The following is a 19,092-nucleotide window of genomic DNA, read 5'->3' as shown; positions in this document are numbered from 1 at the left end:
CTTGGCTGGGCTCTCGGGCCTGCGGCAGGGAGGGAAGTGGCGCCGCTGTCCTGGGTGCTGAGCAGGCAGATCTCAGCTCAGCGGCCCATTAGGCCCATCACTTCCTCTTTCTCTCCCAGGGTCTGGCACCCTTCTCAGCCCTCTGGCTGGGACCAGCATGGGGGAGATTTCTAACTTTGCTGGAGGACATCGGACAGTGTCAGCTGCCTTGAGGGCCTGCCGTTCATGAGATAGGGGTGAAAGGATGATTGGAAACCGACAAAGGGGCCTGGTTTCATAGAAGGGAAAAGCAACTCTATTATGGATTCATGCATTTTCCCCAAAATGTGTTGCATGGAGTGTTGCTGTGAAAAAATATTATGATCAAAGATCCAATAAGTTTAGAAAATGCTGGACTGAATAATTAAGACAGGTTTCTCCACTTATAAGATCTTGAAGAACTGTTTATTTGGTTTTATGCATCATGCCCTTCCAGAAAGTTTTCCCATAATTTTTTTTTTTAAATTTTATTTCTTGGCCACGTTGCATGGCATATGGCCTCTTAGTTCCCTGTGTGTGTGTGTGTGTGTGTGCTAAGTGGCTTCAGTCGTGTCCAACTCTTTACGGCCCTATGGACCATAGCCTGCTAAGCTCCTCTGTCCATGGGATTCTCCAGGCAAGAATACTGGAGTTGGATGCTGTGCTCTCCTCCAGGGATCTTCCCAATCCAGGGATCAGCCTGAGTCTCTTCCATCTCCTGCCTTGGCAGGCAAGTTCTTTACCACTAGTGCCACCTGGGAAGCCCCTTAGTTCCCTGACTAGGGAGCAAACCTGTGCCCCCTGCCTTGAAAGCATGGAGTCTTAACCATTGGACCGCCAGGGAAGTCCCAAGCATTTCCCAAACTTATAGGACCACAACACCCTTATTACATGCACCGCCTTGGGCCTGGTGTTTCATGAAACACACACTGGGAAACACTGAGCCAGTTATATTTCAAATGCCAGAACAGGACCGAGAGAAACAAGGAAGAGCAAAGCTGCACCAGCCAGCGCCCCTGGAGGAGCCCTGAACTATTTCCATCTTGACCACTGACTTGCTCTGTGACCTTAACTGGTTCCTTTTGCTCTCTGCACCTGTCTCCCTGTCCGTAATACAAGCATGATACCCGACACATAGTTGATCCTCGGCAAGTGTCTGTTGAATGAATGAATGAGAAGACTGAATTGGGGTCTCTCGAACCCTTCAGGATGCAGCAGCATCTGAAACTGGGAGAGTGTAGGCTCTGGCCCCTCCACCTGGATGTGAGGCCACCTGCCCCATTACCAGCTCTTCAAACCTGGGCAGCTCTGTTCTGGATGCCTCGTCTTTCTCCTGGATAAAATAGCACCTCCCTCGTAGGACTGTTGTAAGGTTTAAATGGGGGGACCACATAATTTATATCCAACCTGGGACCGTTTTGAGAGTGAAAGGGGTGCTGTTAATAAACATGTGAGGGACTTCCCTGGGGGTCCAGTGGTTAAGAATCCACCTGCCAATGCAGCGGATGCAGGTTTGATCCCTGGTCAAGGAACTCAGACCCCACAGGCCTTGGGGCGACTAAGCCGGTGTGCAGCCCTGCAACTGGAGAGCCAGCAGACAGCAGTGAGGTTCCCACGTGCCACAATGAAGACGGGACGCAGCCAAACGAATAAGCTGTAATAAATAAATAAATCATCCTGTCATCTCCATTGCCTGCTCACCCAGTTCCTTCTGAAGCATGCTGAGACAATAGGTATAAACCAGGACTGTCGCAGACAAACCAGGACATAGGGTGACCTGAGGTTTCCACGAGGTAGCGCCTGGTGCTTGGCAGGCACTGCATATGCAGGTACTATTGCGCTGCTGTTCAACCAAGGAGTCTGCAGAAGGCTAACAGAGAAGACAACTCAGGAACTTCCCTGGTGGTTCAGTGGTTAAGACTCCAAGTTCCCGAGGCAGAGGGCATGGGTTTGATCCCTGGCTGGGGAACTAAGATCCCGCAAGCTGCACAGTGCAAATAATAGAAACAAAAAACGAAACAAACAAACTCAAATGGGGCCTCTCTGGCTGAGGAGGCCGAGGGGGCTGTTCAGCAAACCCTTCCTCACCTCTCTGGGCCTCAGACGTCCCCCCAACTCCTAGAACTCTGCAGAGCAGCTTGAAAACCACTGAGGTTCCTCTTCAGCTCCCCTGGACTGTGAGCTGACAATCTCCTGACCTGCAGCCTGTCTCCCCAGTGTCACCAGGTCCCTTGTGCAGCACAGACCTCAACCCCCACCCCCCCACCCCTGCCCCTACCATGTAGCTGCCTCATCCTGAGTCCAAGTTTCCCATCAGCCCTTTGACCGAGCAAGGATGCAGAACTGAAGATCAGCCACTCCACGCTGATTGTGAATTTCTCTTTCCCCGGCTGTCATCTGCATATGGTGTGTTTATGTGTGCAGGGCTGGGGACAGACCCCCTTTCTTCCCTCCAAGAGGGGAGAGTTCCTCCCACATGATGGATAGAGAAATCCAGGCAGTGTGGCTAATGCTTTGCTCAAGATGGCACAGCAGCTGAGGGTGGGGTTCTTTCCAGAACTCTCCCCCAGCTCCTTGCCCCAGAGGAGGGAAGGAGCCCTCAGAGAAAATGTGGTGGGTCCTTTCCACAGTGGCTGAGACGGTAAAGAATCGGCCCACAATGCGGGAGATGCAGGTTCAATCCCTGGGTCAGGAAGATCCCCTATGGCAACCCACTCCAGTATTCTTGCCTGGAAAATTCCATGGACAGAGGAGCCTCGCGGGCTACAGCCCATGGGGTCACAAAGAGTCGGACACAACTGAACCGCTAACACTTTGCACAGCCGAGGTTGTAAGTAAGCCAGGAGGGGGCCCAGGGTGGGAGACGGGGATATATATGTACATACGGCCGAGCATTCATGGGGCCCCAGGCAGGGGAGAAACTGGCAACCTAGAGGATTAAGGGGCCAGGGGGCTGGGCATTCTGGGATTAAGCGCCCACCACCCCAGTCTCGCAGCTCTTTTCAAGGCCCAGGCAGGTGGGCGGGAGCTGCTGGAGGATCACTCCTCATTCTGTGTTTTCTTCTCTTTCTGCCCCAGCAGCTCCCACACAGGCCGAATGTGGGTTTGGCTTCCCCTTCACCCACCTCTACAGCCGGGCCTATCCAGGAGGCAGCTGTGAGTGTGCTCCTGGCTTCTAACTCCCAGGGGGGCCCCTGCCTGGGGCCTGTTCACAGCCCCGCCACTCTCAGACCAGACCCAGTCAGGCTGTCTCCAACCCACCCAGCCTGGACCTCACCCTGAGAGCGCCCCACCCAAAGTGGATGAATCTGGGCTTGGAGCACCCAGGACCTGCAGCTTCAGGGCCCTCAGTACATTGCGTGTGTGCTCACTCACTCTGTCATGTCTGACTCTTTCGTGACCCCATGGGCCGTAGCCCCTCATGCTCCTCTGTCCGTGGGATTTCCCAGAATTTGAATGAGGCAAGAATACTGGAGTGGGTTGCCATTTCCTCCTCCAGGGGATCTTCCCAACCCCGGGTTTGAACCTGCCTCTCCTGCATTGGCAGGCAGATTCTTTACTGCTGAGCCACCGGGGAGCCCCATTTGGTACATTATTGATGAGAAAGTGAAATTGCATTCATTTGTTGGTGTGTTTGTTTTTGGCCGTGTGTTCTGTGGGATCTTAGTTCCCCGATCAAGGATCCCCGCCCCTTGCATTGGCTGCAAGGAGTCATATCCACTGGACCGCCGAGGAAGTCCTGGAAACTGCATGTACAGGGTTTGTCTTTCCCAAAGCTCCAAACCACGGTGCTTGTATGATCCTGTCCCCGTCACTGCCCTTGAGGAGGCCCAGGGTGGGAGTCGTGTCCAGGAGGGTCGGCGAAGCCTCCGTAACACGGCTGCTCTCCCTTCCTTTGAATGAGGCAAGTGGAGCTGGACACTGAGTCCGGACGACCCTGGACCCTGGAGAGCCCAGCCCTGCATTTGCTTCAGCCCACTGCACCCTGCGGGGAGGCTCACTCTGCTTGAGAAGTGAGGCCGAGGCAATTATGGGTCGAGATGATTACCTGAAATTACGCAAACTGCTCCATGGCTGAGGCAAGAATGGGATTTCGCCTTGTTCGTTGCAGCCTCCTTTAGAAGCTCTCAGCATCCTCCCAGGCAGTGGTGCCCACCTCTTTCCGCCTTCTGCATGAGTCCTCTCTGTTTCTTTCTGTCTCCCCCTCACTCGCTCCCTTTGTTCCCCGGCTCCCCCTGCCGCATCCATGCCCTCTGTCAGCCGGTGCTCTTGCCCTTCTGTTCCGAGGTGTCGGGGGTGGTGGTTGGAAGGTGCCCTGTGTCCGTTCCCATGGGGCTCAGGCAGCTGGCCCTCTCCCTTTCTCTGCCTCCCCCCAGTCACCCTCCTTCATCCCTGAGGCCTCATTATTAGGGTGGCCATGACCTCGCATTGTCTGGCCTGTCTGGCCCTGGCATGAAAGGTAGGGTTTTGGCAGAGAAGGGGAAGCTCGGCCAGCTTCCAGCTCCTTCTCTGTAACATGCTGGGGGCAGTACTGGCGGGGCGGGGTTGGGGGCTGGGGGCAGGAGCCGCAGGGCAGGCCCGGTCACTAGGGCGACAGCAGGGAGCCCTGGGTGGTGGGGGAGGGAGACCAGGGGAGCAGGTGGTTCTTTGTCTGGAGCCGGAATGAAGGAGAGGGGCCCTTGCCTGATCCCAGCCCCTCCGCCCCATCCCTCGGGAGAGCCTTGGATGGGCCCCCAGGGAGGGATGTCTTCCCCCCACCTTCCCCCACCACCACCCCCAACACCTCAGGCTGATGCAGGAGACACTCCATGTGGTGCTCACCAGGCGAGGGGCGGGGAAGGATGAACGTTTCCAGGATTCAGGGCTGCTTCTGAACACCCCCTACTTGGAACCCCCCCTCAACCCCCATCAGCCCACCCAAGACGAGGGCCACAGGGAACCAGGCAGGGCCAGGCTGGTGAGTCCCTGTTGCCGGAGGGGTTAGGGCCCAGGCAGAGTGGGAGACCCCCACCCCAGCTGCTGCCATTGCCACTTTGCCACCACAGGCATCATTTCCCATCTGAGCTGTAAGGAGATCAGAGCTGTTGCTGTGTGAGTGCTTTCCTGCTTGAAAAATCTGTTTAGAGTGGACCCTGGAGGCTCCTGGAGCCCCTCCTCTCCGGGCTTTGCGCTCACCTCTTTGATCCTTACATTTGGCTCCTGAGCAGCAGAGCAGGCTCTGAAGGCTGACCTGCAGCGGCAGCCAGTGGTGACTGTAGTGCCGGGCTGTCTGGGCCTGGAATTCCGGGATCTTCGGCTCTGTGGCTCGCAGGCATGTCACTTAACCTCTCTGCGCTCATCTTCCCGAGTCTTCACTTCTTCATCTGTGAGACTGAAACCATGTAACTCAGAGTGGGACTCGAACCCACATCCCAGGACTTGAACCCATGTCCCTGGACTCAAACCCACCCAGGCTTTTAACTGAGATCCCACACCTGGTTTCAGGACTTCATGAAGCTCAGGCTCTTGATGTCTCATCACAGAAAGAATTCAGTGAGAGACCAACTGATAGGTAAGAAGTGAATTTATTTAGAGAGAAATGCAGTCCACAGAGTGTGGGCCATCTCAGAAGACGAGAGTTGCATCGAAATGGGGCGGGGTTACTTTTTATGGGCTAGCTAATTTCACAGGCTAATGCGTGGGAGGATTAGTCCGGCTATTTGGGGGAAGGGGTGGAGATTTCCAGGAATTGGGCCACCATCCACTTTTCCGTCTTTGATAGCCAGCCTTGGAGCTGTCATGGTGCCTGTGGGTGTGTCACTTAGCTTGCTGATGTGTTACAGTGAGTATATACCAAGGCCCAAGGTCTATATATGGACGTCGACTCCTCGGCCATCTCGCGGTCATTTAGTTCTAAGTTTATGTCATGTTGTTTGGCTGTGTCATTCTCTTAAAGGCTGTGCCCTGCCCCCTTCCCTCCTGTTTCAATATGAAGATAATTATACACCGTACTCGTAAGGTTGTGGTAGGAGGTTAAATAAGTCATATACATGAGATGCTTGGAGTGGTATTTAGCCCCATAAAAACACTCAGCAAATAGTAGGTGCTTTTGCTCCTAGAGATCTTTCTGGAGCAGGGTGGAGGTGAGTTTCCTGCAATGCTCCTCGGTGGGACCCAAAGAAGTGTCATTCCTGAAGTCTGTTATTTTGGGTGGAGGGTGGGGAACAAGGGCAGACGTTTCAGTAGGCTTCCTTTGAGATGTCCCCTCTCATTGAGTTCTGGGGAGGATTGAAGGAATCATATCTCCTGGGTTGTCTTAGAGAGGCTGCACACAGAATCAACCTTTCCAAAAATAGTCTTCACTGACCTTTATCCAGGCAAGGCGGAAAAGTGGGCTTGATTTTCCGGGCTCCCTGTTGTGTACATGCAGATGTCCAAAATGTTTGTTCACTCATTTTTTAAATGCCTTTAAATATATATATATGTATTTTATTTATTTATTTGGCTCTGCTGGGTCTGAGTTGCATTCTGTGGGTTCTTTAGTTGCAGCCTGTAGCATCTAGTTCCCTGGTCAGGGATTGAACCTGGGGCCCCCTGTATCGGGAGCACAGTCTTAGCCACTGGACCACCAATGAAGTCCCTGTTAAGCTAAGTCACTTCAGTCATGTCCAACTCTGTGTGATCCCATAGACGGCAGCCCACCAGGCTCCCCTGTCCCTGGGATTCTCCAGGCAAGAGCACTGGAGTGGGTTGCCATTTCCTTCTCCATTTGCCTGTTAAAATTGAAGCAACCCGCAGCAGCATCTCCAAGTGCAGTGAGTTCAGTGGGGAGGCAGCTCGTGATCGGGAACTGCTCTGGGTGTCTGTAAAGCCAGTTAGTGTGTACTGACCGGGCACACTGGGTGCGTTCTGTGGGGAAAGAGAAGGGGCAGTGGAAGGGGACCTGACGGTCACGGGCTTCTCTGAGGGAGACGAATAAGCCCCTTTTCTTTCCTTTTCTTCTCTTTTGGCCACTCTGAGTGGCACATGGGATATTAGTTCCCCTACCAGGGATTGAACCTGCAACCCCTGCAGTGTAAGCACAGCGTCTTAAACCACTGGTCTGCCAGGGAAGTCCCAGTCCCTTTTCTAATGGAACCCCTGAGCCATTCCTTGGAAAATGACTGCCCATTTTTTCACCCAAAGATCCACTTATTCACCCAACAGATCTTCAGTGAGTGTCAAACTATGCTAGCCTCTGTGCTGAGCCCCGGGGATAAGTTGTGATGCCAACCTTCAAGGAACCAGTGTCCAGGGAGGAGTTGAAAATAGATAGTGGGGTGGAGGCTGGAGGGCTGTTGGAGGTTCCAGGGAAGCAGATCGTATGTTGGGGGAAGGCTGGCTGGACATGGGACATCTGAGGAGTTGTAAGGGTGAGTCCGAGTCTCCCAGGGAGATGAGGGGCAAAAGGGCAGCAACAAGATGTTCAGAGCATGGGGTCTTTGGGGAGCGCTGTGTGTAGGATGTGGGATGCACGTGGCCTGGGCATGGGAGAGGGGCTGGCAGGCTGTGCTCCCCACTGCCCGGGGCCTCTTGCCTGGGCTGCTCAGCCCCTCCAGCCCAGGCTCCACATTTCTTCCCCAACTCATTGCCTTTTCATTCCCACTTCCCACTTGTCCTGGGTCAGAAGCAGGGCAGAGAGTCACCTCTCTGAGCCTCCATTCCCCTTTTCTGTGCACCAGCTGGTTGAATTGGGCAATCTCAGAGGTCTCCAGGGCCTTCTAGGGTTGTTCGTGGTTGTCTGCCCTATTTGGATGTTTCCCCTGGGGGCCTTGGGAACAGTCCAGACACCCTCTGGTCCTGTATCAGCAGAGGGTTGAGGATGAAAGCCATGGGTGGTAGCAGTGATGGAGCATCTGGGGCCTGCAGAGGGGAGGATGGAGCCCCGCTGACCCTGCTGCTGTGTGTGCTTCTCCCTCAGTTTGACCCTGGGAACACAGGCTTCATCAGTACAGGCAAGTTCCGGAGCCTCCTGGACAGCCACAGTGCCAAGCTGGACCCACACAAGAGGGAGGTACTCCTGGCTCTCGCTGACAGCCATGCCAACGGGCAGATATGCTACCAGGATTTTGTCAACCTGGTAAACACTCTGGGGAGTGGCCACTGGGAATGGCCTGTTTGGGGGCATGACTTAGAGGGCCCTTTTGGATAACTAATTACTTGGATTGGTGGGTCTTCAGCATTGAAAAACTCCAGGCTTCAGCAAATAAAAGAAAATCACCATGGACCAGATTTCTGCTTATCTCTGGGTTCTGCTTTCCACAGCATCAGCACTACTCAGAAGAGCCCCTGGCCATTCCAGACCTGACTATAGCAGCAGCAAAGTGGCTGCAGCTGTTCCAGCCCTCACACCCTCAAACCTCACCCCAAAGGAGAGCAGAGGAGCACTTTTTATGGGAGCTCCCACATGAGGCCTGGGATTTCCTTCCTTCCACTGGCCTAGATTGGGTCAGTGGGATGTGCTGATTGACTCAAACTGATCAGTGCCCACCATGGGGGCTCAGAGGAGAGTCACTTCCATGGAAATGAAGGGCTGGAAGTGGGTAGTCGTCGTTGGTAGGAGAAGAGCTGGGGAGTGGATGTTGGGAGGATCAGGCCAGGCCTTTCAGGAGCAATGGGGCATGTGGGTGAAGGCTGAAGCTCTTCAGACCTGCTGGCAGTGGTCCTGGGTGATAGGAGGGGCTGGAGACAGGAGGCCCATGCATCCTGCCCAGTGGTCTGGTGTCTTGGAGTCAGGACTTCCTCCTCACTGGGGTTACTACTGTGCTGTTTCGGGGCTACAGTGGCAGGATTGTAAAGGGGTTCAGTGGGGTTGAGCAGGAAGCAACCCACCGTGGGTGGATGGGATATGAGCAGAAGCTGCATGAACTAGAGGCACGAACACAAGGCTGGGAGATTCCACGCGGTTTCCCTCTTGGTGGAATGGAAGAGTCGCCTCTCTTCTTGTCACCCATTTACTAAATGACTGGTGTGAACAGTCAGTTCTTGAACATCCAGGCTCCTGGAATTCAGAGGCGTCAGTGATGGGGGAGCCAGGACCTGCCATCGTGCCATGTCCGCTTTCTAATGCGCGGGCTTTGGTGTTGTTTTAATTGCCTCTTGACTGAGGACCTGCCTTCATCCAGAGATTAACAGGTGGCAGCGAGCACCTGTGAGGCTTTTAGGGATGAAGTAATCTGCTGTTCAGATTGGACCCAGGGAACAGACCTTTTACAGGATGGGAGGCAGAGCTCAATTAAGCAGGGAAGTTGGGGACATTTGGGATTCACGGGATGGGTCATGGAGATAAGTTGCGTGGCTGGGAACCCAGCAGCGCCAGCAAAGGTCAGGCCACAGGTTCGAACTTGTGGCTCCTCCACAGCCCCAGCACTAGCCTGTTCGATGCATGCTCTGCTCAGCCTGGGGCAGAGTGAAGGCATGGCAGAGCCGGTGAGTGGCTTCTCTCCAGCTGGGGCTTCAGGAAATCTTCTGTGTGAATTCGCAACAGCAGGTTGCTTGTTGCCATCAAGATTTCTCTGTTCAAGTTCTGAGCTGGAGTGGCCAGCCAGAGCCTGGATTCCTGTGAGCAAGGATGCCCTGGAGGGCGGGACTAAGGAGGGGCTCACCGGGAGGGAGGTTCTGGGAAGGGCAGAGAGCTCGGGGGCTGGAGTCAGGCGGACCTGGGTCCTGCTTAATACTCTGCCTTTGCCACTCAGTGGGAAAGATTCTCTGAGCCCATGTGTAAAATGAAGCCAAAGGATACCTTCTTCAGGGTGGTGGTGGTGTTTAGTCCCTAAGTCACGTCCGACTCTTTGCAACCCCATGGACTGTAGCCCTCCAGGCTTCTCTGTCCATGGGATTCCCCAGGCAAGAATACTGGAGTGGGTTGCCATTTCTTTCTCTGGTTGATCTTCTTGACTCAGGGGTCAAACCTGTATCTCCGGCATTGGCAGGCACGCTCTTTACCACCGAGCCACCTGGGAAGCCTCTTCAGGATGGTGGCAAGGATTAAATAAGATGAAATGTTTGAAAGTTTTTGTTGCCTCTTAATGCTCTTCTGCCAGGTTAACTCCTCGGGCATCTTTGTGAGCCTTTTCGCACTCCCACTCAGGCAGAATGAACTAACCTTATCCTGAGCCCTCATAGTGCTTTGTGCAAGCCTCTCTTCTAACAGAGACCACATTGCATTACAGCTGAGTGGTCAGGGTTGTCATGTATGGGTGTACAGGTTGTAGACTGTATAAGGATGCCAGGCAGAGCGATGAATGAGGACTGAAATCTGCCCTGGCCTTTGTTCAGCAAGGCCTGGAAAGGGTGCATCCACCTCGAAGAAGAGGCTCCCTTATCTGACTGGCATGAAAGCACCATATGGGCCAGCATGGGCCCCAGAGTCAGGCGGATCTGAATCTGAATCCTGACTCCATGATTTACTAACTATGGGTCCTTGAGAAAATTACTTTCCAAGGAAAATCACTCTCCAAGCTCCCATCTCCACCTTTATATCACGGGATAACACAATGCATCAGATAACAAAGGGGACATCATCTTTGGCTGCTGTTTACAACTCTGTCTCTCCTATAAGCTCCACGAGGCCAGAGACCATGGCCGCTGCTATGCCCAGCACAGTTCTGGGCACATCAGGGCAAAGGTCAATGGTGAGTGTGTGTGTGCACTCACTGCTTCTCCCGTACTCATGCTGAGTGCCTCCCCTCCATGAGTCTTGCAGCTGTGTGTTTGTGAATGCTTGTGCACACCTGGAGATGGGAGAGAGGATGGCTACAAACTAATTTGATCACATGGTCTTGTCTTGGGCATGCAACAAACACAGAGCCCTAGGCCCTGCCTAAATTTATAGAGCTGCCAAGCTACTGAGAGCCAGGCCCAAGCTTTGCAGGCCTGGAGGGGATGGGAATAGGGAATTGTTGGAAGGGGTTCATCCGGGAAGGCCTGCTAGAGGGAGGAGGCTTCAGCCAGATTTTGCAGGTGTGTGCAGAACCCAGGAGAGGGGACGGGCACTGCTGATGGAGACTCGTTCGTCTTGGCCTGGTCTGAACCCAGATCCTCCCCAGCTCCCTGCCCCCAACAGGGCTTCAAACCCCTATGCCTTTGTCTGGCTGGCTCCCCTCTGCAGCCCTGTCTGAACTCCTGCCTTTGGGTTTAGCCTGATGTCCACTGCTGGGCCCACAGCCCCAGAAATACATAGATAATCCCTACCCAGTGACTGTGGGGCAGGCCCTGGACAGCACCGTGGACTCTGGTTGGGAGAGCTGTGTCTCTAGAATATTTCCCTGTATGGAGGGTCTAGAGTGTGGTCGGGGAGAGTGTATGGGAGGTAGCGGAGGCCTCTGGAGGCTGAAAATCAGCAGGTCTGCCTGTGGGAGTCAGGTTGCCAGGGCTCTGTGGGGCAGGGGCCCATCCTGGGGCTCCTTGAGTATCACAGTTCCCTTGGGGTCCTTCAGGACTGATGACCTTCCACAAGCACAGCTTTGGGTTCTGGTTCCAGGGGCTGGGGATGCTGACTCCTACTTGTCCTGTAGTTCTCATTCATGCCACCTCCTCTAGGAAGTCCTCCATGACCACCTTGGGACCAGGTTGGGCCTCCCTCCTGTGTGCTCCCACAGCGGGCTTCACTGTGAACCATGATTGCTGGTTACTTAGGTGCTCAGACAGTAAAGAATCTGCCTGCAATGCAGGAGATCTGGGTTCCATCCCTGGTTGGGAAGATCCCCTGGAGAAGGGAATGGCTACGCACTCCAGTATTCTTGCTTGGAGAATTCCATGGACAGAGGAGCCTCGTGGGCTCTAGTTCACGCAGTCCCCAAAAGTTGGACACAACTGAGTGACTAACACCTTCACACTTTCTTCACTTTCACTTATCAGCCTTCGACACCTCTGTATTCCTGTGTCTGGCAACACCCGATGCTTAATAGTTGCTGAGGAAATTGTGAGGGATGACAGGCTGGTGTGTGGGAGGAGATATCATGGATATGAATCCAGGCTCTGGAGCCTCACTGGGTTTGGACTTGATGGATTCTTAGAACTCTACGCTTTGGGCTCCTCATCTGGTGGGATGGGGATATTCATGGTCTTTATCTAGCAGGTAGACTAGTTGCATCGAATGAGCTGAGCTGTGATGTGCTTAGAACACAGAAGCCCCTGACACAGAAGAGCCTGGTGAATATTGCTTGTTAACTTACATTTAACCCCTTGCAAACTATTACAGAAGAAAGAGGAAGGTGGCCACAGGCCTGGGCGGTCTAAGGAACTGGCTGGCTGGGAAATGGGATGGGGCTCCCCTGAGACCCTGGTTCTGACCCCCTCCCCCACCCTGTTCCCATGTAGATGAGCAACAAGCGGTCCAACAGTTTTCGCCAGGCCATCCTGCAGGGGAACCGCAGGCTCTGCAGCAAGGCCCTGCTGGAGGAGAAGGGGCTGAACCTCTCCCAGCGACTCATCCGTCACGTGGCCTACGAGACCCTGCCCCGGGAAATTGACCGGAAGTGGTACTACGACAGTTATACCTGCTGCCCCCCGCCCTGGTTCATGATCACGGTCACACTGCTAGAGGCAAGGACGGGGGTGGCGAAGGGGCTGCTGGAGGGTCAAAAGGATATAATTTTTTTTTCCCTGCACCATGTGACATGTGGGATCTTAGTTCCCCAATCAGGGATCGAACCCACACCTCCTGCAGCGGAAGCATAGAATCCTAGCGATTAGAACCACTAGGGAAGTTCCAGGAGGGTATCTGAGATCACAAGGGGAAGGGCAGCACCTTCACCACCGAAAGGTGATGGTTGAGGATCAAATGGCAGTTGTCACGGCAGGTCAGGCCCTGGTACAGGGCATGCAGGTGTTGTTATAACCCCTCGGCCACAGAGGTATTACTGAGATCATGACTTGAAGTCATATGCACTGCAGCAAAACCCTTGTATGACCCTCCCCGCCCCGCACAAATCAACAGCAACAAGAAGAGTGTCAGAAGGTCTTTGACTGGGGGCATTTCACCAGGCGAACTCATTAAAGCAACTTCTGTTAGTTCCTCCCAGAGTGAGTGGAGTGAGCCTCGTGGATGGGTCATTTGTTCCCCCTGGACTCCATCTTCCACCTGGAAAGTGGGAATAACCAGACTTGCCCTCCTGCTCCCACGTGACTCCTCTGTTTAGAGCCAGAGAATTGCTGGTGGTGCTTTCTGAGCACAAAAGCATTACATCAATACGTATGGAAAGGAGTGTTTATGAACAGGTAAATGTGGGCTTCACATATTTTGCAGGAACATTCTCCCCTTAGGGAATCATCCTTACCTATTGTAATTCTAAAAGTCTCATCTTATGCAACACGATCCAAAGTACCACTTTCTGAATCAGCACTCCTGTATGAGGGACTCCGAATTCTTCCGGCTCTTCAGCCCCAGAACTTGCAGGCCCCCCCGCCCAGCGCCAGCTCTCAAACTGACGCTTGGCTTCCTTTTGGCATTTTATAATTTCCACCGTTTCTCTTCTAGAGCTAGGGGCCTAATTACTGCCCCTGCGTACGTTCTTGTAAAATTCCTGCCGAATCAAACTGCAGGATCATTAAGCCTCATGGAGTCCTGCTTCTTCCTCTCTTAAATCAGAATATCTGGACTGCAGACCAGAGCTCCTCGGTTTGTTGTTCTGGCTTCCTCCAAGTACATGTTGAAGTTGCGATTTTTCCAAGATATTCTTGGACTTGTTCTCCAAGTGCTTACTGTGTTGGTCTATTTATTAACTTCTATTTGAGGACCAATAATAACGAGTTGGCTTGCAAGCTGTGCTTGCTGCCAGGCCACCCGCACGCATAGTGTTAGGTGAACAGATTCGCCTCCCAGGGAGTCCAGCTGCTGGGAGCCCTGAGCCATTCCCAGGCTCAGCCCAGAAGGGCTTAACCCCAAGCTAATTACATCTGCCTTCCCTCAGCTGATGCTGCTTACAGGGCTGGCTCTTCGTGTACTTTATCTTTAAAAAAAAAAGTATTAATTTTGGCCACGTCTGGTCTTCAGGCTTCCCAGGTGGCACTAGTGGTAAAGAACCTGCCTGCCTATGCAGGCAACATGAGACGTGGGTTCGATCCCTGAACAGAAAGCTCCCCTGGAGTAGGAAATGGCAACCCACAGTAGTACTCTAGCTTGGAGAATCCCATTCTAGCTTGGGGAATCCATGCTGAATCCCATGGACAGAGGAGCCTGGCAGGCTACAGTCCATGGGGTCGCAAAGAGTTGGGCACGACTGAGTACAGGGAGAGATCGATCGGGTCTCAGTTGCAGTGCACAGGCTTAGATGCCCACAGCGTGTGGGATCTTAATTCCCCAACCAGGGGTAGAACCAGGTCCCCTCCACTGCATGGTGGATTCTTAACCACTGGACCACCAGGGAAGTCCCTGGTGGGAAGCCCACCTTTAAAAAAAACATTTTACAGTTTATCATTTTTAAGCCTCACAATCACCATGGAAATGTAGACATGAGTATTCCCGTTTCCAAATGGGAAAACCATGCGTGTGCTCAGTCTGACTCTTTGCAACCCCATGGACTGTAGCCTGCCAGCCTCCTCTATCCATGGAATTTTCCAGGCAAGAATACTGGAGTAGGTTGCCATTTCCTACTTCAGGGGTCTTCCAAACCCAGGGGTCAAACCCACATCTCCTGCATTACAGGGGGATCCTTTACTGCTGTGCCACCTGGGACGCCCCAGAGAAATGGACGACCAGTGAATTAAAGTAATTTGCCCAAGGTCATCCAGAGGAGCTGGATCTTTTGTCCAGATTGGTTTCCGACTTTCCGAAACCTCAGCTGTGTAAACTCGAACCGCCAATCTAGAAGAAACTGGAAAATGATGAAATAACTGTTTCAGAGTCCTTATACCAAAGCCCAAGCCTTTTGTTTTATATCCAGTTCCAGTAACCTAACTTTCTGATTCCATAACAGTGAACATAATGGGAAGCTACTGGAAGAGGGCCTTCTCCCTGCCACCCAAGAGGAAGTAAGAACCTGGTTGTGGTAACTGGTTAACAACTTGCTGACACCCCAGGCATGGCAAGAGAGGACAAAAGAAAATGTACAACCAAACCTGAGTCACAAAAAAACACAAGAATTTGGGATCATTTAGTACAGGAGCGAAACCCCCATCAGTTGCTGGAGAAGACATTGCTCCTACAGCCCAGATCAACACCTGAGGCATCCTTAAAATTAAGAACCTAGGGACATGAATTATGCATTGTAGAAAGAGTTCCAGGGAGAAATAGTTAAAATAAACACTCTTTTTGGGCTTAAACAAGTATGCTTCAGTCATCTTCACAAATTAACTTACGTGAGGTGTTGATGAGAATTCAGAGAAATTGAAACCCTTGTGTACTGTTGGTGGGAATGTAAAGTGGTATAGCCATTGTGGGAAACAGTATGGGAGTTCCTTAGAAAATGAAATCAGAATTATCATACGATCGTGCAACTCCACTTCTGAGTGTATACCCAAGGGAACTGAAAGCAGGGACTCAGATATCTATATACCCATGTTCATAGCAGCATTGTTCACAGAAGCTAAAAGGTGAGTGCAACCCAAGCATCCATCGACAGTTGAATGGATAAACAAAATTTGATAGCTACATGCAGTGAAATATTGGGAAGGAGATTTTGACATATGTTACAACATGGATGTATCCTGATGACATTATGCCGAGTGAAATAAACCAGGCACAAAAGACAAATGCTGTGTGAGATTACACTTCCACGCAGTCCCTGGAGTAGTCGTGTTCATAGAGACAGAAAGCGGAATGGTGGTTGCCAGGGGCTGCGGGGCAGGGAATGGAAATTAATGTTTCATGGATATAGAGTTTATTTCATCACTTTTACAAGATGAAAAGAATCCTGTGAATGGATAGTGGTCATGGTTGCCCATTTTGAATGTATTTAACGCCCCTGAACTCTACACTTAAAATGGTTAAGATGGTAAATTTTATGTTACATGGCTTTTGCCACAGTTTTTTTTTTTTTTTTAATCAACTTATATGGCATTGCCTCAGCCCCCAAGTGGGTATGTGAGTTATTACTGGAATTAAAGTTTAAAATCCTCCGAACCCTTTCTGCTTAGCACCGAGGAAGTGTGGGCAGAAACCTTGAGACCATTTTGTGAACACTGAACACAAAATGAACAGAAATGGAGTGAGAGGTTGTGGAGAGCTAGCCTGGGTGCTGGTCATAGGGGTGTGAGAAGGACAGATGGCAACTTCCCTAGGGATTCCCCATGATAATAAGCTCAGGAGGGTTTCCGGGCAGTTTCCTGCCTAGTAACAGCCTCTCTGTACTCTCTGCTCTCCTCCAGGTTGCCTTTTTCCTTTATAATGGGGTGTCGCTGGGCCAATTTGTACTGCAGGTAACCCACCCACGATACCTGAAGAACTCCCTGGTCTACCATCCACAGCTCCGAGCACAGGCTTGGCGTTACCTGACATACATATTCATGCATGCGGGGTGAGTATGGCGTTCTTTCACTCTATCAAGAATTCTTGCAGAAAAATAACTGGTCCAGAGAGCCTGGATTGAAATATATATTTTTTAGTTTATTTTTGTCTACCTGGACACAGGATTTGAGATGGCTTCTTAAAACTTATCTAATACCAAACTGTATATGTAAATTATTAGAAGTGTATGGGCGATGAAAATGTGCTACAGTTGGTGGTGGTGATGTTTGTGCATATCTGTGAACATGCCATTAAAACTATACGGTTTAGGGGGCTTCCCTAGAGGCGCAGTGGGTATGAATCCACCTGCCAGTGCAGGGAGTTTGGTCTCTGATGGGGAAGATTCCACATGCGTTGGAGCAGCTACGCCCGAGCACCACAACTGCTGAAGCCCAAGTGCCTAGAGCCTGTGCTTTGCTATAAGAGAAGCTACTGCAATGAGAAGCCTGCGCACCTCAACGAAGAGTAGCTCCCGCTTGCTGAAAACAGAGAAAGCCTGTGCAGAGCAATGAGGACCAGTGCAGCCATAAATAAATAAAATTATATATATATATATAAATTGTACAGTTAAAAAAAAAAGAGTAAATGGGAAAGGGAAAGCAAAGTGAGATGAGCACACACATACATAGCATGTGATCCTATATATTTGCTGTAAGTAGGTTACAGATTTATTCTGAGCTTCCTGGTGGCCAAAGCAAAGAGGGAAATGTGGTCAACCACCAGGTTCATTGTCCATAAACTATGTGTGAGTGCCCCTATAAGTGATTTGTTGAAAGGCGGTCTACGTATATGGTGACATGAGGCTTCTTGAGGAACTCTGGAAATACTACAGTGTCCATTTACAGAGCCATGTGACCTCTTTTGGGACCTGGAGTGCCACCAGTTCTCATGGGTGCATCTTACCCCATGATAAGGACCTCCTAGCTGGCCAGGTGACCACCCAGGTCCAGGTCTCTTGAATGCACGATCTTGGCTGGAGACAGTTTTACATAGTGGAAGCATGGAGTTGGACAGTCAGAGTCCCCGGACCCCAGACCTCTGCAGTGTCTTCTGCAGACTCTAGAGAAGTGGAGGGAAAGCATGGAAAAGCCCTGAGGGTGCCTGCCCCTCAGGCAGTGGGGATGCCAATGGGAAGAAGATCACCCGGGCCCTCGTGGTTCTTTCCTTGGGAGAATGACCCACAGTGGCCACGAGGAAGCTCCTCTGTGAACCTCTGCTCTTGCTGAGCTTCTAAAGGGGCCACAAGCGCCTCCCCCAGCTGGCTGCACCTGCTGGGGAGGCTGCTTTGGGGTGAAGAGACTTCTCTGATGGTCACTGATGAATGTCCCTATTCTGAGCCTGAGGGGATGGCAGCCTGGCCTGCTATGTCCCGGCTTCGATTTCAGGGCTGAGGAGGAGAGTTGGGGAGGCCCTTCCTGCTTAGGTATCCTCATGAGCCAAGATGTGGACACAACAGGAACTGGCGGAATAACTTTGACTTACTAAGTTATTTTTTTTAAGTGTTTATTTATTGCTGCCCTGGGTCTTCATTGCTGCATGAGGACTTCTCATTACAGTGGCTTCTCTTGTGATGGAGTGTGGACTTTAGGAGCACAGGCTTCAGTAGTTATGACACATGGGCTTAGCTGCCTGGCAGCATGTGGGGATCTTCCCAGACCAGGGATCAAACCCATGTCCCCTGCATTGACAGGTGGATTCTTAGTACTAGGCCGCCAGGGAGCTCCCAGCCATAGAATCTTGTTCACTGCTGGATCCCCAGCCTCTTGACATGCTGAGTGAATGACTGTGGTTTCTCTGTACAGGATAGAACACCTGGGACTCAACGTGGTGCTCCAGCTCCTGGTGGGGGTGCCTCTGGAGATGGTCCATGGAGCAACCCGCATTGGGCTTGTCTATGTGGCCGGTGTTGTGGCAGGTAGGCAGGTGGGCCCAGAGTCCATAGGGGTGAACTTTCCCAGGGCGGCTGATGAGACCCTGTGCCGTCAGGCAGGCCCCAGGCTTCCAGTGGACGCTCATCACCCAGCCTCCCGACTGCTAGGGTTCTCCTCTGGGTACCTCTCGCCACCTCCCTAGGGAGACCAGACGGGGATGCCACCCAGAGAGGGAGGCATGTGATGGCAAAGCAGGTGGAGGATATGTGATTTGGAGCCGGCAGGCTGACCGAGGTTTCAGTCTTTCACTACCGTGTTGTAGCTGTGAGAACTTGGGGAAATTCCTTACCTTCTCTTGGCGCCCATTAAGCTTTAAGAGAGAACTAATGAGATCTGCCGCAGAGAGTTGGACACGACTTAGCGGCTGAACGACAAAAAATGAGATATGCATGCCGGATGTGAGGAGGGTGGGGTGAGGTGAAGAATGAAATAAAGCAAGGGTAGTGAGATCCCAGGGGTGGGGGGGGGGGCCCACCTGTACCCGAAGAGCGGTCTTGCCTCTGCCTGGGCTGGCCCTTGATTGACCCACTGCGAGCAGGAGAGAGTCTGGCCCAAGAGGTTGTGAGCACTTGTGCCAGCTGGAGAAGTCTGGGCCCTGGCTGACTCAGCCCATGTGGCAGGTGATGCATGTAATCACTGTGGCCTTGAGGACAGTATCCCAGCTCCTGGTCCCCCGCC

The 19,092-nt window shown here is 52.2% G+C and overlaps 1 protein-coding gene across 2 annotated transcripts in view; it reads left to right on the top strand.

The window, feature by feature from the left end:
* RHBDL3 (rhomboid like 3) overlaps nucleotides 1-19,092 on the top strand; it is a 50,999-nt gene that overhangs the window by 12,072 nt on the left and 19,835 nt on the right. For both annotated transcript variants that reach the window (XM_068977831.1, XM_068977830.1), the window contains 4 exons: nucleotides 7,958-8,116; nucleotides 12,358-12,582; nucleotides 16,345-16,493; nucleotides 18,286-18,398. In XM_068977831.1, the coding sequence (XP_068833932.1) occupies nucleotides 7,958-8,116; nucleotides 12,358-12,582; nucleotides 16,345-16,493; nucleotides 18,286-18,398 (646 nt within the window). The remainder of the gene's footprint in view (nucleotides 1-7,957; nucleotides 8,117-12,357; nucleotides 12,583-16,344; nucleotides 16,494-18,285; nucleotides 18,399-19,092) is intronic.

Source organism: Capricornis sumatraensis, chromosome 8 (assembly GCF_032405125.1).
Source record: "Capricornis sumatraensis isolate serow.1 chromosome 8, serow.2, whole genome shotgun sequence".
Taxonomy (NCBI): Eukaryota; Metazoa; Chordata; class Mammalia; order Artiodactyla; family Bovidae; genus Capricornis; species Capricornis sumatraensis.
Note: the sequence above shows the minus strand (reverse complement) of the source record. Positions and strands in the feature narration are given on the sequence as shown.